General features: G+C 38.2%; 1 protein-coding gene across 2 annotated transcripts in view; it reads left to right on the forward strand.

Moving 5' to 3' along the window:
• SBF2 (SET binding factor 2) overlaps nucleotides 1-17,185 on the forward strand; it is a 206,580-nt gene that overhangs the window by 110,510 nt on the left and 78,885 nt on the right. For both annotated transcript variants that reach the window (XM_053391246.1, XM_053391253.1), the window contains 6 exons: nucleotides 10,593-10,725; nucleotides 12,136-12,244; nucleotides 13,503-13,616; nucleotides 14,120-14,197; nucleotides 15,356-15,469; nucleotides 16,574-16,702. In XM_053391246.1, the coding sequence (XP_053247221.1) occupies nucleotides 10,593-10,725; nucleotides 12,136-12,244; nucleotides 13,503-13,616; nucleotides 14,120-14,197; nucleotides 15,356-15,469; nucleotides 16,574-16,702 (677 nt within the window). The remainder of the gene's footprint in view (nucleotides 1-10,592; nucleotides 10,726-12,135; nucleotides 12,245-13,502; nucleotides 13,617-14,119; nucleotides 14,198-15,355; nucleotides 15,470-16,573; nucleotides 16,703-17,185) is intronic.

Below are 17,185 nucleotides of genomic sequence, written 5' to 3' on the forward strand. Positions count from 1 at the left end.
CTGGTCTGTCAAGATCACCATAATTAAAGGCCTGAGTTGCTTTATGAATTCAGACTGGGCTGTGGAGCTGCAAGCAGCTTATTACAAAAGTTGAAAGTCAGGATGGATAGTTCAGTCGGTTAAAGCGTGGTGCTGATGATGCCAAGGTTGCAGAATTGATCCCCATATGGGATAGCTGCACATTCCTGCATTGCAGGGGGGTTGGACTAGATGATCCTTGGGGTCCCTTCCAACTCTAAATTTTATTATTCTAAGTCTACTAAGATCAACAAATATACATCTGAACAAAAAAAATGTTAACATATGGTATCATTTACATCTAGTAATATTAACTAAAATTTAAAAATAGCTGGCATAGTTCCATGGACAGTTATTTTCTGCATCTAGATTAGGAGCAGACTGCTGAAAGACAAAGGACCACTTTGAACATTACATGGCAAGTGTATTGCAGACCTAACAGTGTTTCTTGGCAAATACATAATGCATAAACAACAGATAAGTGTCTGTAAAACACTCATGTACACACTTGAGGAAACCACAGCAAAGTCAGCTAAAAATAACCAAGTATCTATTCCTGAACTTGCAGCTATAATTTGAATTTGATGTGTTGCTGTCTGAACATGGATGAACCCAGAGCAGATGCAGTTGCTCCCTGATATATTAATTCTTCAAACTTCTGGAAAGTTCACAAATCTTGTTGCTCTGGGGTCCTTTGGCAAGAAGGTCAGGTTAACATTTTAATTAACAAATGCTTATGAAGCTAGTTCTCATTATTTATTTGCTGAGCCTTTTCTTTGAATATTATAAACAGTTTATTTTTATTTATTTTACTATGTACTGTAGTAACGTGCTGCTTGGGCCAATATCTCCCTAAATAAACTGTGAACCATAGGATTCAGAGCTGTCCATCTCACTTCTAAATATACTTAGTGGCCTAGGTGTTTTGGCCTGAGAAAGCAAGTGATTTAGAGGAGGAAAGGAGAGTTGGAACTGAACACATATGTACACACACACAACAAATGTAGCAGTAATTTTACAAGTCTGAAATAATTACAAGTTTAACTTTTAATTTCTTGCCGCAAAAGAGGATGAGAATCTCTGTTTGAATGCCCACAGTTCATGATTACTGGAATTCGCAACTTCAGTACTGGACTATTGCAAATATTCAGTACTTTTTAAAGTAGTAATTTTAATTTATGCATACAGAATAAACAGCTATCTTAAATTTTGAAGTTCAAAGCATAAGTGTCTGTGGCAGTAGTGTTAGCTGTATAATGAACTTTGAAAATTTAACTTGATAGTTTTCAAAGCAGTTGCTTTCTCTGAGTGAGTTCACACTCAGCCAGTATGCCATACATTTTTGTGGCACACAGGCTTAGAGTACACATGGCACCTGAGAGTCTGTGTGACATTTGGTAGTGCTGCATCACCCATCTGCTTTTGCTCTATCAAAGCTTTCAGGATGTTATGACCACAACAACTAGAATATTACACTTGATATGTCTGAAGGCCACCCCAGATCATGTTTATTACAGGATGTCAACCTACCAGTGACCTATTAGATATGAATTGCCAAGCAACCTTCAGCAACTTGAAGGCTTGATTATTCTGAAAAACAGTTACAAAGAATGCAAATAAAAAGAACATCCAGAATGGGCAAATACAAACACTGATGAAGTGCTGTATCTATCAGGACTCCTCGTTTTTCTAAAAGTGCTTTACTTTTCATACAGTGGTACCTCAGGTTACAGACGCTTCAGGTTACAAACTCCGCTAACCCATAAATAGTACCTCAGGTTAAGAACTTTGCTTCAGGATGAGAGCAGAAATTGCGGCGTGGCGGCAGCAGGAGGCCCCATCAGTTAAAGTGGTGCTTCAGGTTAAGAACAGTTTCAGGTTAAGAACGGACCTCCAGAACGAATTAAGTTCTTAACCTGAGGTAGCACTGTATAGTGGTGGAAGCTACAAACAATTGAGGCTGTATGTTTATACACATAGCCTTTGAAACACGCATGGGCGATTCCCCCCCCCCCACATGCTCCTTTGAACATAGCAACTGGCAGTTGTACACACTTTTGCACAATACCATCATCTAGAGTCAATGTTGTCTGTTTGCACAGGTGGACATGTTCTCAAACTAATATGCAAAGGTATTTTCTCATCCCCTCAATTAGTGTTTCCACACTAATTGCATCAAAAGCTGTAGAGAGATCCAATGGAACTAATGGGTGCACTTCTCATGTTCACTTCACCCACCAAGGCAATTAAAACAATTTCTGTTCCATAACCAGGCCTAAAACCAGATTAAAATGGCTCTAGGATCTTGAAGCTGAGCTGTCACCCCATACTTTGACCCATAAACATATACCGTATTGGCCCGAATATAAGCCGCACTTCCCTCCACCCCCCAAATTCCAACTGTGAAAAGTTAAAGTGTGGTTTATATTTGCGAGCTTACAAAAATAATCCAGTATGCAGCCAGGAGCACGGGGCAAACAGTACCAGGAGCGTGGCAAAGTGGTCCCCGCCCCATGCATAGTCCCCCGTCCTCTCCCCCAAGGCCAGAAAAGGAGAGAGCGAGGAAGGGGAAAGGCTGCCGGCAACATAACATGGCTCCCCCCGCCCATTTACACAGCTAGGAGTGCAGGCCAAACAACACCAGGAGCGTGGTGAAGTGGTGCCTGCCCTGCGCGTAGTCCGCCATTCTCTCCCCCACGGCCAGGACAGAAGAAAGTGAGGAAGGGAGCAGCTTATATTCGGGTATTGTCTGTTTTTCTCCCCACCCCCCAACTTTTAAATGTGTGGCTTATATTCAGGTGTGGCCTATAATCGGGCCAATATGGTAAGCTATGTGCTAATATATTAGCATAGTAATTGCAGGATCACTGGAACATTTCATTCAGTTAACAAATACATATCCATATGCTGTTATACTGTCAGACTTACAGAGTACAGTAATCTTGGACTCTTTTTAGCCATAAAAATGCATAGCAGAGGAAGCAGCTGTCAAAACTTCCCTTCATTGTCCCACATTCTGCTTAGCTTTTCCGTAACTCAACATGCCACCTGGTTGTTCCAGCTCAGTCTTCCACTATCCTCTTACTACTTTGCTGGGAATGTATATAAGATATTTAATAATGATGGTGATGGTATTGTGATCTAATTAGAAATAGGGGATACTTGGTGTGGAGGAAGATAACTGGTTAGAATGCATATCCATAAATGGGTATGAAAGGTGGGGACACAGAGAAGCTATGTAAAAACTAGTGAATGAAGACTGAAAGCAATTGTATTTGTATGCTGCTTCTGTATCCATCCATGACTCAAAGGTATTTGTGAATGTAAACAGGCCTAAATAGTACCTTGCAGCATTTGTCCTGGGCCTGTTACAACTTTCCATATTTTTAACTTTCTCACATTATTATCTTTAAACTGAAGTTGTGTGTTTGTTTGTTTGTTTGTTTGTTTGTTTGTTTTTATTATTATTATTATTATTATTATTATTATTATTATTATTACTACCCCACCCATCTGGCTGGGTTTCCCAGGCCACTCTTGGCGGCTCCCAACAGAATATTAAAAACACAATAAAACATCCAACATAAAAAACTTCCCTAAACAGGGCTGCCTTCAGATGTCTTCTAAAAGTTAGTTGTTTATTTCCTTGACATCTGATGGAAGGGTGTTCCACAGGGTGGGCGCCACTGCCAAGAAGGTCCTCTGCCTGGTTCCCTGCAACCTCACTTCTCGCAGTGAGGGAACCGCCAGAAGGTCCTCGGAGCTGGACCTCAGTGTCCGGGCTGAACGATGGGGGTGGAGACACTCCTTCAGGTTAATAACTTTAAGATGTTCTTTCAGAGTAACCTGATGGCCAAATACTTTTATAGTATTTGCCCTGTTTCTTCCAAAAACTTTATATATGTAACTTTACACCAGGCAAAAAGCTATGAGATAGAAAATAATTCCTGCCAACCTAGCAGTTCAAAAACATACCAGTGCAAGTAGATAAATAGGTACCACTGCGGTGGGAAAGTAAACAGCGTTTCCATGCGCTCTGGCACTCATCACAGTGTCCCTTTGCACCAGAAGCAGTTTAGTCATGCTGGCCACATGACCCAGAAAGGTGTCTCTGGACCAACGCCGGCTCCCTCGGCCTGAAGCAAGATGAAAGCCGCACCCCAGAATACTCAGAATGCCCACCTCCTTTCTATGTTTACTGTTCTATGCTCACATAAAGTCTGTTTTGCCAATATATAGGTACTGACAGTTCCTGATTTTTAACATTTATCTCCTTTTCATTTAGAGTATCAGGGTTCATACATGTTTGGCCTTTGCTGAGTCCTGGGCAGTGCTGAGTTTCTGGTTTGAACTGAGTATTGTTATTAATGCTGAATTCAGTAAATCTAGAGAGTAATTAAATTCTTTGTATTATATTAAGCACCCAAAATAAACAATGAACTAATATCATTTGAGTTTGTTTCTACTTCCTAAAATTACTGTCAGTTTACTAGGCAGATGTACCAGTTTTCTTGGAATATTTCAAAATGTCTCTTCCACTTTAAACTGTCTCTTAATCAAGCCTGTTTCCCATTCCTATTAAGATGTTGCATTATAAAACTTTTACAACTTCTGTACTGGGCTGTGCCAACCACCATAATCTTTCAGAAAAGCCTTCTCGAAGTTGTTGACCCATTTTTGTGGATTAGTCTCACTAGGTTACAGATTATTTCTTTTGCTAAGCTTTTAATTATAACCTATTCTAACAGCCCGGAACCTGTTGCATCATATTGGTTAGAGAATTTATTGATCTTGGTAAATACCCTAATCCAGTGTCTATAATTGCTCATTTTATTTAAGCATCTTACAGTCGATGTTTTTAGACTTCTGAAACATTGTACCATGGAATAATATTGTAATAGTTTGAACAATGAACTATGCACTTTTGTGTGCATGCGTGTCTCTTAAATCATTTTCTTAAAAAGAACAACAGGAAGCAGGCTGATTGATTGCATTTTTTAAAAGTAGGAAGTCAGATATTTTAGTGCAAATTACATATCATTTCAAATACTTGAAAACAGTGAAGGTCAGTCAGGAAACCTCTGTTCAAAAATTTCCAGCATATGGATAATGTTCAACAGGATGTATGCTTGACTATGGAATCTTAATCTGTAATAATCAACATGAGAAAGATTGTTGATATGTTTTTGTGTTGTCTAGTCTGTTTGTGCCCTGGCTAGTCAGTGTCACGGATGTACCTTGAAGTTCAAGGTTACCAACAAATATAGTTCTGCCTTCCAGCACCAGGAAGCAACACTGATCTGTCTTCAGAAGTTGCTGTTGCAATAAGTTATCATTCAGGAGCTGAAAAGGACCTTTTGCTTGTTTATTTCATTGACTTGTTTAAGGAAGGAAGAGAAGTAAACAGTTATTACATTTAGCTCTTAGGACTTACAGTAGCAGATGTAGGCTCCTTTAAAAATGCAGAATATTTGAATATATTCTGAAGCTCAGTTTACAGGACAATCCTATACATGTTTACTTGGAAGAAAGCCCCTTTGGATTTAGTAGGGTTTATATCCGGGTAGATGAGTATAGGATTGCAGTCATCACCTCCCATGTGTTTTTTGTTTTGCAGACATCAAGAGCTTAGAAAGCTGTTTTTATAAAGCCTACCTTTATATGCCCCTCAGGCATATGTAGACTGTTACTCTCAAAATATACACCTCTAAATAAAAATACATATATATTTATTTTATTTAATAAAATGTCTATACTGTTTAATTGCCAAAATATAAAGTTGTTTATATTCATGATTTTAATTAAATCAGTTGTGGCTTAAATTTTTAAAAATGCATTTATAAGGTGTTTTTTTATATATATAAAAAATCTAAAGCTTATCTGTTTTGTTTGTGTACTGTGGTGGAGAACATCTACTCCCATGTACTATCAAGTACTATATATGTAAGTAGTAGGAAGTGCCTTGCACTGCCTAGAAAGTCAAAGAAACCAGAAAATATTGTGATTTTTATATGGATAGAGTAATTTGTGAGTTTTCGGGCTGCACGCAAACACACCAAGTGTGGGTATGCTAATGTTTAATTAGGTTTGGTCTGCTGTCTTGATTCTGCATGATAACTAGCATCCAAATATAGACAAAGAGAATTCCATCTTGGCAACCGTCATGCCAAATTGAGCAATGATATTTTCAAAGCCAGCCGAATTGCCACTACTTGGAACTGTCACACCCAATTTGGCAAAGTCACATAAAACTGGCTGATAGTTTCTTCAGAGGTGTACAGATTAATGTAGTTTGGACACTTAACGCCAAATTGGACAAAGTCATTTCGAAGTTGTGTTTCAGTCCACCATTTTGGTTCAATGGCAGCGAATGTTCCAAAGTCAATGAAAACCGCCACCCCCACATCAGGAATCCTCATGCCAGGTTTGGTAATCATATCTTAAGAGGCATCCAGACCTATAGAGAACAGACGGACAGACAAACCGCTTTCCAAAATAGTGGCTTTAGATAATCTGAACATAAGTAATTTTTAAAGACCATTGTAGCAGTGGTCAGAAGTGAAGAGTTAAATTACATGAACAACAACCCAGGCACAATCTGGCATCCAAAGTATGTGAAACTGATCCCAATTGTCTGAATATATAACCCTCTACTCAGGCTTTGTGATTTAAAAAATAAAATACAATTTATCTTACCCTTCAACTGTCCCATTTTATCTGGGTCAACCACAGATTTAAAAGCTCTGCTGGCAAGAAACCCCACGGTCTAACAGTTCTACTTTTAAAGCAGCAGCCAGTTTGGTATTGGGCAGAATACATGTGGGTGTTAGCTGCAGCTGAAGTGGGCATGATTTGTACGACTTGTTGACCAGAGTTGTATATACATGGATATATGTCATCTATAGGGATGCAAAAAGCTGTAATTTTTGGTAATTGTAAAAGTTCTGTCGAAAGCAAAGAAACTGTCAAAATTTGCATGATGCATTTATTTATGTAGAAAATAAAGGAAGTTATACTAGTGATCAGCACACTTTCAGTGTTTTAATACCGTACATGCTTTCTTTTTAAAAAATGTGTAGTGTTGTAGGGATTGTTTGGCTTTCACATACTCTGTCGTCTTTGAACTCTGTAAAATGTTGGCTTCTAAATAGTAACATGTTCAGTGTGTGGTTTTTGTTTTTTTGCAATGTCACCAAGTGATGAAGGCGAAATTGATGAACTCCAGATCTTGTACAGCTGAAACCATATACTCAAGCCCTTCATTAGTTTAAATGAAAAACTTATGGAACATATTTACTTGCTTCCAAGAACAAATTCCTGCAGGTAGAAAAATGCTTACTCACCCCAACTGCAATTTTGAGTTACAGAGGAAGCTACTTGCAGAATGTGATATATCATGAGCCTGCCTTATGAGCTGTAAAACCTCTAGAAAGAAAATTAAGGAATGACTGAATCTGAAAGTTTGTGGTTGTCATTGATTCACTTATTTTACTCACATTTAGGGTAGGCTCCTCAGCACTTCTGCTACACCTCTACCTGGAGAACTGCAGCCTGTTTGAGAGCCAGAAGATTTAGCCATCTAGCTCTACTTGTAAAGAGCAAGAATTTGCCCCGGCTATGGCAGGTTTCGGGGGGGGGGAGCCTAGTCATTTGGAGGTGGTAGGCCACTAATTTCGGACCAGAATGTAATTAGGGCAAGGGCATGCACCCATCCACTCCGAGTTGTGGATAGGCTTTTTTCTAGGTGAGAGATTGGAGTAAGCAGAGTGGGGGTGCAGAATGTGAGCTAACAGGCTTCCAAGTGAGAAGAGGAATGCTGGGGAGCTGTATCTGTATTGAGAGTACTGAATGCAGCTCACAAATGTATATCCAGTGTGATTGGTTGGTATTTGGTGATTTTGCTACTGTGTATTGTTTTGATTGCTGTATATCATGCCCACCTCTCTCTACCAGAACCATTTTTTTCTGCATAGCCTTTGGTTTCTCTGCTCACTTGTAATGGCATTTGCGCTCATTCTTCACTTCCTTTTCTGGTCTTCCCTTCCCTCAATTGTTTCTTCACTGTCTATTTTAGATCATATGTTTCTTGGGTGCAAGGACCTATCTATGCTGCCCATATAGCTCTTTTAAATTATCTTTGGCACTGATAAGTGTGGCTGGTATAAACAGAATTATTATAATTATCTATTTATTTAAACATCACCAGAGTGCATTATAATAGAAATAAGATCTGTTGAAGCAATGTATGTCTTCTAATTCAACCCTGTGCATAAGAATGATTTTAAAGGGAAAATGTTGATCTGGGTTAATAGTGTCTTGAGCAGCTAAAGCATTAGAAGTAAACCATTTCTTTCAAACCTTTTCATTTGTCATAATCTTTTGCCATGCATTGCTGTCACGTAATTAAAAAACCCAATCTTTTCCCCACTGCTTGCTTTTGCTCCTCAGTAAAATAGTTTTTGCATACTGCAAGAGAGAAAACAGGGGAAACAACAGGTCAGGGGCTATTTCCTGCATACCAGGGGAGGTGGTGGAGAATGACACCCAAAGTATGCAAGAAACTTGTGGGTTTAAAAAGCACATACTACTTCCCTCAAATCTCCAGAAATCCCATGTTGCCATCATGCTGACAGTCAGTATCAGCTCTAGGAGAGAATGTAGGCAGAGGTCCTCAGCCAGTGAGGACTGACAAGCTGCCTGACAAGTCAGCTGCTTCTGTTTAGCCTGCGGTCCCAAGAAGATAGAAGCTGCCCCGTGTAAGACATTTAGCTTTCCTCAAGCCCAGTTGTTTTAGGCTGTGTGGGTGACTGACTGCACATTTACAGTTTCAATGATGGGGAGTGGAGGAATTCTCTTCATAGAATCATAAGATTGCAGAGTTGGAAAGGACCACGAAGGCCATCTAGTTCAACCCCCTGCAATGCAGGAATCCTGCCCACAGCTGTCCCTGGGTCGGCTGAAACCACCAACCTTCTGGTTAACAGCCAAATGCACTGACCCATTTGCGCTACCTGAAGGATGTGCACCCAAGAGCAGAATTTTTCTCTCCAATTTTAGACACCTTAAAGTTGCAGGCACTGTAGGGGGAGGGTGGAATCTGCAGAAATTGTCTCCCAATAGCAGGAGTATCACATGGGTGAAATTCCTCTCCAGTGATGCTCCTGCCAGTGGGAATAAAGTCTGAATTCCAAGCCATAGCATTGTAGTACTTGTAAGCATTTTAATCTGTAATTGGATCCTTAAAAGGTCATTGACACTTAAGACCGAAGGAGGTTATTGCAAGTAATTTTTCAAAAACTAATGTGACGTTAGTACGTTAGTTGGTTAGTTATTAAATTTGTATACCACCCCCCACCCGCAGATCTTAGGGCAGTACACAATATATAAAACCACAAAATATATAGTAAAAATAAGAACAACAAACCAATAATCCCACATAAAATGCCTTCAGAATTCCATCGTCGAGGAAGTGTTTCCAAATATGATGACACCTAACAGCTACCACATGTTGCAAGTTATGCACTTCACTCTCACCGCAACTTGGAGTTTCTAAAAATAAAACAAATCTAGCACATAACGTAGTAGTACATTCTTTAACAGGGCAGGCCCAAAACATTTTGCTGCCTGAGGCAAAGGACAATATGTGTTTCTTCCTCCCCACCTACCCTCCTGTACAGCAGCAGACTGAACTGTCAATTGAAACTTACTTAAAGGCTAACAAGTGAATAATATCCTCCTGTGCAGCTGGCTAGTTTGGAGGGTGTATGACATGCCCGTAGCACACATAGCTCCAATCTGCAGCAGAGAAGGATGGGTGGGGGGCAGGCTTAGGAGGAATGACTGAGCAAGGAGCCTAAAACAAGCTGCTGCTTGAGATCTTTGCCTCCCTTTCCCAAATAGTAGGGCTGGCCCCAGGGCATTAAAATGTTTAGACATTGCATTGGTATACTGTTTATGTCTGGAATAAGTTATTGTCTGTCTTTTTTTAGTAGCATTTGATTCATTAACTCAATTAATGTGAGAATTGTTTAGATTTTACAGCCAGCTAATCTTTTACAGTCGCTTGCATAACCTGTGTTGGCTTCTGTTCAGACTTAAAACTTTCAGTTTATACTTTACAGATAACTTCTAGTAGACATTTTCTGTTCTTCCACTGACAACAACAACCTAATGTATTCAGAGACCTGTTATGTAAAGGTTGATACATTAAGCTTGGTTGATAAGTTAACCACTTGCCTGGCTCCGGAAGCACAAATACTTGTACAAAATGCCATTTCAGGTCACTATTGAGCACTGTTAGGAAAATAGGATCAAATATCCTGAAAGACATCTAACACAAAATATTCCAACCATAGGGAAATAATCATAGAGGAGCGGGCCAGCCTTAAAATAAAAGAAACAAACAAACAAAACTTGAGTGTTACGGAAAAGAGAAAATCCCCAAGATGTAGCACATTATATTCTTACCACAGATTTTCCTAAAGTGACTCCAAAAATGTTAATTACTTCATTTTAACTTTTATTTGGCAGTGCATTTCTATCTTCTAAAATTTGTTTGTGTTTTTTTTGTAAAGGAATTCAAAATGTGCTGAGTCTGTTCTGCGCAGTTCTTACAGAAAATAAGGTCCTCTTTCATTCTGCAAGTTTCCAAAGACTGAGCGATGCCAGTAGAGCACTTGAATCTTTAATGTTTCCTCTCAAATATAGGTAAGCTCTTTTGTGCAACTCGTGGCATTGAGGAACACCAAATGCATATTGGTGTGAGTTTTTCACATGGACTCCCTCTAATTAGATAGTAGACATTTTTACAGAAGATTATGTTACTGCATGCAACACATTCAACTTATTTCCTTTTAATACATTTCAAAGCACTGAGATCTATTCTCATCTAAGAGTTAGCATCAGAACTGAAATTCAGAAATTCAAAATTAGAATCCTGATTGAAAAACGTATTTTCAAATATATTGTTCAAAAGAGGTTGGTAGCTATAACCGGTTCTATTCATATGTTTTGTTACATGGAAAACAGTAAAATGCATTATATTTTGCAGTCAAAAGCCAGAATTAACAACAGTGTTTAAAGAATGTAATACTCAAAATTTCTAAGATTTCGAACTCCAGAAATACAAGTTTATATTAGATTCTCATGTAATCTGGTTTAAAGCCAATGTAGACCTTAGCACATTGGGGAAACTTGGTGTGCTGAAGATGCTTAAACATATTTCAACTTTCACTGGTTGTCTCTCTCTGCCTCCCAATTCCAGGAAGGGTTGGCCTTATTTTAAATCTGTTATTTTAAATCTGTTCAGATCTATCTGAAGTGGGCAGACACTATCGTGGTTAGTGTGTAGTTGTTACACTCATACTGTGTTTCCAAAGGGGTAGCTCTGTTAGTCTGCTGCAGCAAAAACAACAAGAGCCTCATTGCACTTTTGAAGGCTCACAAAATTTATTACAACTTAAGCCTTCATGGACTACAGTCCACTTTATCAGATTTTATTATTTGTGCATAACAACATTCATAGCTGGGGTGCCCACAATATGCATTAGCAACGTCCTAGATTTGTGGCTTTGGGAACACCCAGGGTGATAACTAACTACTTATGAAGGGCATGAACCTCATCTAGGTACAACTTATTACCATTAACAGATCTTCAGAATTCCTTCTGCTTAAATGAGCATAAATTATTTGCCTAGTTTGTATTGTTAATTTTCACATTAGTAGACTGTACATTATTGAAATAACTTTTATATTCCATAACTGTTTAAAATATATTTACATAGGGTTATCTGTAAAATACAGATTTAACTAGTGAACTGACAGTCATTTTAAATGAATACTTGCCGTCTAAATATTGATAATCCAAAAATCAGATTTTTCTATCTGTAACTCATGGATAAATAATATTGTGTTGGGGTGGGAAGTAATTTTTAAATGGTTGAGTCAAGTGATTATGTAGATAAATGTGTGTTTGCTGCTATAGTGCAAATAGTGTGTGATTTAAAATAAATAAATAAAAGGTGTATATATGGGAAATGGTAAGTATAAGAAAGCTACTTCATGTAATATGTTATGTTCAACAAGTTGCTACAGTTTTTCCCTTCACTTTTCCCCCAGTTACCCATACATTCCAATTCTCCCTGCACAGCTGCTTGAAGTTCTCAGCTCACCCACACCTTTTATTATTGGTGTGCATTCTGTCTTCCGTAATGAGATTCATGAACTTGTGAGTATATTCAACCAAGTTTTATCCCTCCTTACGTTGCCATACAGAGAAATGATTGAGCATAAAATTAGGTAGATCGTCTTCATAATAAAAAGAACTGTAACAAGCAAGTGGATAAAGCAAATTAACGTCATAAAATGGTTTTAAATGTATTGTTAGTCATCCCATAAACAAACATAAATGTATGCAAATACAAAATAGAAGAAAACAAAAGATGGTTTACTATTTAACATTTATCTATCATCCATTTTTTTAGATAATGCACATATTTATTTGTTGCAGTACTGTACACAACATCTTGGTAGATCCTTTCCCTCCTGTGAAATAGAGAAAAGGAGATATTTATTCTATGATAAATACTTAACATTTTTTATCTGCTGCCTGCTTTTTTAGAAACATGTCTGTCAATAATAATGTTTTAGTTGATCTAATCAATCCGTTGAGTACATGCTGCAGTTCTATTCAATATCAACACTTCAACTGTGCACCTAGTAGTGCACTGTTTATCAGGATACAGGTTTCCATATTTTGCTTCTAATACATCATCAAAACTGTGGTTTGTTGCAGGTGGTGTTCTCATTCACTCTAGGTACAGGTCCATGCAGGAGTGAGTTAGGCATGAGTTCAGGTTTCACCAAAGCAATGTCAGCAAAGCAAGTTTCAGGTTCCAATGAGGCAAAGTTAAGCCAAGCCAAGTTCAGGTTCCAACGATGCATGTTCACACAAAGCAAGTTAGCACCCTGGATAGCTCCATGTGCACCTCTGGCTGAAGCATCAGAGGAGGAAGCTCAAATTATGTTGCTTCAACAGCAAGCAAACCCACAGTAGAGCTCTAGCTCTGTGACTAGCCCCCACCCCACTAGATGAGCAAAGCTTCTTCAGTTAAAAGGACCTAGCCTGCTTTTACAGTCATTGACTTCATTGCAGCAGTTTTTTGGGGAGGATTTCTGGGTTGGGGTCATTTGAAAGCAGCCTAAGAGTTGCTGGCAAAACAGGCTTCTCTTACACCTGGGCTTTCATGGATTTGGGGGTGTCTAGGTCTGTTTTCAGTGTAGTTCCCTCTCACCTGCTGATGCTCCTTGTGAATTCATGACCTCATCCCCTGAAATAGGGAGTCAGAACCAGAGGTCACAACACAGTTGTCATGAGGCATCCCATGAGATTTTTCTGCTGTTTTTTAAAAAATATTTCAATTGTGTTCATATGCATTATGTGAAATTTCATATAACATTTTCATTCATTTGCCATTGTCTTTCAGTTAGATGTAATTATAGCAGATCTGGATGGTGGTACAATTAAAATTCCCGAATGTATTCATCTCTCCCAGCTCCCCGAACCACTACTCCACCAGACTCAAACTGCCCTCTCTCTAGTAAGTCTAATTTCCAATATTACCCTTTAATGCATCACTTTTGTTTTCTCAATTTGTTACCAACTGACATAAAGAGGCAAATATTTCATACTAATATGCTAGAGCAACATAGACCAAGCATAAAAACAAAGCAAGAATCACCAGGAAATTGTAAAGGAAACATTTATTTGTTTTATACCCCTTGTTACATACATCTTCAACTCTGTCTGTCCTGTTTCCCCCTTTACAGACTTAAAAGACCAATAGCTTTATTGTTAAGAGTTGCTTTATTGTTGAGCTATAATTATTTTCTTACTGGTCATTGCTTGATATTTTTTTTAGAGTCTTTTTGTCTGTTCAGTCTCATAGGAGTAGGGAGGTAAGGATCTAAATGGGATGCAAGCCTTTGCTGTCAGGCTTAATATGAAATATGTTTGTGGAAGGGTCTATATTAAGAAAAATAAACTTAGGAAAATGTTGCCAACAGAGTGCTTCCTTTGAATTTTTGTTCTTTAAAATTGTAGGTTTTACATCCAGATTTGGAAACAGCAGATTATGCATTTCCTCCTCCTCGAACAGCTCTGTCACATTCCAAAATGTTGGTAAGACCCAGTTATTTCTAGCTTTGTAATAAACAGAAAAAATAATGCTTTTCCTGAAATGAAGGTTTTCCTTTTACTGTATTCTTCATAAATACTTTATAATTATTACATTTTTTCATCATTTCATTTTAACATTATTATTTTTACAATTGCTGTTAAATTGAAAGGCACTATCTGACAAGGCAATGTATCCAACCAAGTTCTACTCAGAGTAGACACATTGAAATTAATGGCCATCATACCAATTAATTTCAGTTCGTCTACTCTACATAGGACTAGCATCCTATATCTTTATACTGGTTTATGAGGTTATACAGTATCTCATCAGTGTCCTCTGATGTAAGCCCGCATTGTACTTTTTATCGTTGAAATTTAGCACTAATGCAAATTCAGAATACCACTTACACACAATACTGTATTTTTAATGGAAAACTAATAAGAATCAAAGAGTGATAGAGTCGGAAGGGACTCTGAGAGCCATCTAGTCCAACCCCCTGCAATGCAGGAATCTCAACATGCAGATTTGTGCTCTTCTTCTTCTTCCTGAGTTGATTACTTATGATAGATCCTTCTGGCAGCCAAACTGCTGCTCATACAGATAATCTGGACTTCCCACCTGCTTGGGCACCACTTACTTTCTTGATGTGCAAAGGGATGAAGCGGGAGAATCAGAGAACAAGACAGAGCTCAGGAGACTGATTGGAATCGTCATGTTTCCTTATCCTTAAATGTCAGGTAGATTTAATACCTCAGAAGGTATGAGTAACAAAGCCCAGGCATTGTTAGTATTACTCTTTGTGATGCCATCCATTCTGGCAAGAAGCTGTCCAGAAGTAGAAATAGGTTAAATTCTGGTTTAGGCTAAGCTTGGAACATTTTTATTCCTAACTGAAAGGTAAATCTTTCACCTTTCAAGACCTAATGAAAGATCTTTCTAAAATGTACTTTAGATGTTAAACTTCACCCCAAAGATGTCACACTCTGACTGTTGTTTTTTATTGGGCCATTGGAGTTCATATGAAAGGATTTTATACTTTTACACTTGACCATACCAGTTGCGCCTCTTGGTATGTTACGCCTAAAGACAGAGGAAGCATTTTTCTGTTAGTTTGTGTTTAATAGGAGATAGTTGCACTCAACTTGCTTGTCTTTTCACAGGATAAAGAAGTGCGAGGTGTCTTTCTTAGGTTATTTGCACAGCTTTTCCAAGGATATAGATCTTGTCTTCAGCTAATCAGGATTCATTCAGAACCTGTCATAAACTTTCACAAGGTAAAAGCAAAGCTAAGTTATCAGCTTCTAGATGATCATGCACTTTTTTTTGTTTTAAGAGGTTAAAAAAGTCTTAGCATTATTAGCGCAGCAGTTGTCTTGCATAGGTCAGTGATGTGGTTTGATACTCCACTGTAGATTAGTTTGCTGAATCCTGATATGTTTTTTCTGCATGCCAATGATAATTACAATGATACTTTAGCCTACAGATAGCAGTTAAACTAAAAAATGAAATGGTGATCACTTTGTCTACCCCTTTGCTCTTTAAAGCAACAGTTGTACACTCATTAACCTCCAACACATTAACATGCACCATCCAGTTGATAACAATGTGCAACTAGCAGAGATTAGGAGTGAATAATGTGTATCATATTAAATGTTAATTCACAATTCAGTGAATAGTTTTGTAAAATAATCCAGATGGCTCCTGCAAGTGAGCCAAAATAAGGAAGAATAAACAAGCTAGCATTTCCTAGCCTACTTGACCATTGGGGGGGATTTTTTTGACCTCAACCGGACATTGAGCATGAAGCAAAACTCATCTGCCAAGTTGTTTTTCCAACAGACTTTCCCCCTGACCTTCTATAGCACAAGTCTGCCCCACCCACATTCCATCTTTACTTGTCCTATTGCATGCTCCAATGCCCTAGAAGAAGGGGAAGGGGGCCATCATATTAGGTGGTTCAAAAAACCCCTCAAATAGTACCAAGATTGAAAACGCTCATGTTTGTATCGTCACCTAATTTTGCTTTAGTACTAGTTAGTTGTTGTTTTTTACCCCATAGCTGTTAAATGCATTTAATATGTAACTTTTACATCTTACCTTGCATAATTTTGTTTGCTGAAAGAAAACAGAGTTCTGAATGCATTCCAAACATATTTGGAATGAGAATGTGTGTGTTGATGGAAAATTTTCTGTTTACAGTAACCTTGATGCTATGCAAGTTCACTGTTTGGTTTTATAAAAAGCGTTAGGCGCTCATTCTTTGCTTTTGTATCTTACTTTCTATTGCAACCATCTTTTTGTGTTTGCTTGTTTTGACTCTTAAGTACAATGATATGAAAAAATGTGTTTACATGGTTAACATTTACTTGTTTCCGCAGGCAGCCTTCTTGGGCCAGAGAGGCTTGATTGAGAATGATTTTCTTACCAAAATCCTGAATGGAATGGCATTTGCTGGTTTTGTGTCAGAGAGAGGTCCTCCTTACAGATCCTGTGATCTCTTTGATGAGGTAGAAACATTTTAAAAGAAATATGAAAGTGAGAGAAAATATTCATACTTAAATTTCTGTAACAATTTTTTCTGTCATAAAAATAATGCTTTTGTCACATTATTTGTGTATTACATTTATACCCCACCTTTCCTCCAATGAAGAAAATGCCATACATGGTTCTTCCCTCCCCCTCCATTTTTTATCCCCATGGCAATTCTGTCAGGTAGGCTGGGCAGTGACTAGCCCAAGGTTCATGGCTGAGTGTGGATTTGAACCCTAGTCTCCCAAGTTCCAATGCTCTAACCACTACACCACACTGATTCCCCATTATGAAATATATCATTGTGAAAAATTCTGCAGTGAATTACCTCTGAAGCACTCCTTTTGTGTAGTCATTACATTTTTTCCTGCAAATAATTTCACTGGAAACAATTGGGATTTTTTCTGCTGAATGCATTTTTTTTAAGAAAATGATTTTAAGTTCTTAAAAAAAGGTGTGGA

The sequence above is a fragment of the Podarcis raffonei genome, chromosome 1 (genome assembly GCF_027172205.1).
Source record: "Podarcis raffonei isolate rPodRaf1 chromosome 1, rPodRaf1.pri, whole genome shotgun sequence".
NCBI lineage: Eukaryota > Metazoa > Chordata > Lepidosauria > Squamata > Lacertidae > Podarcis > Podarcis raffonei.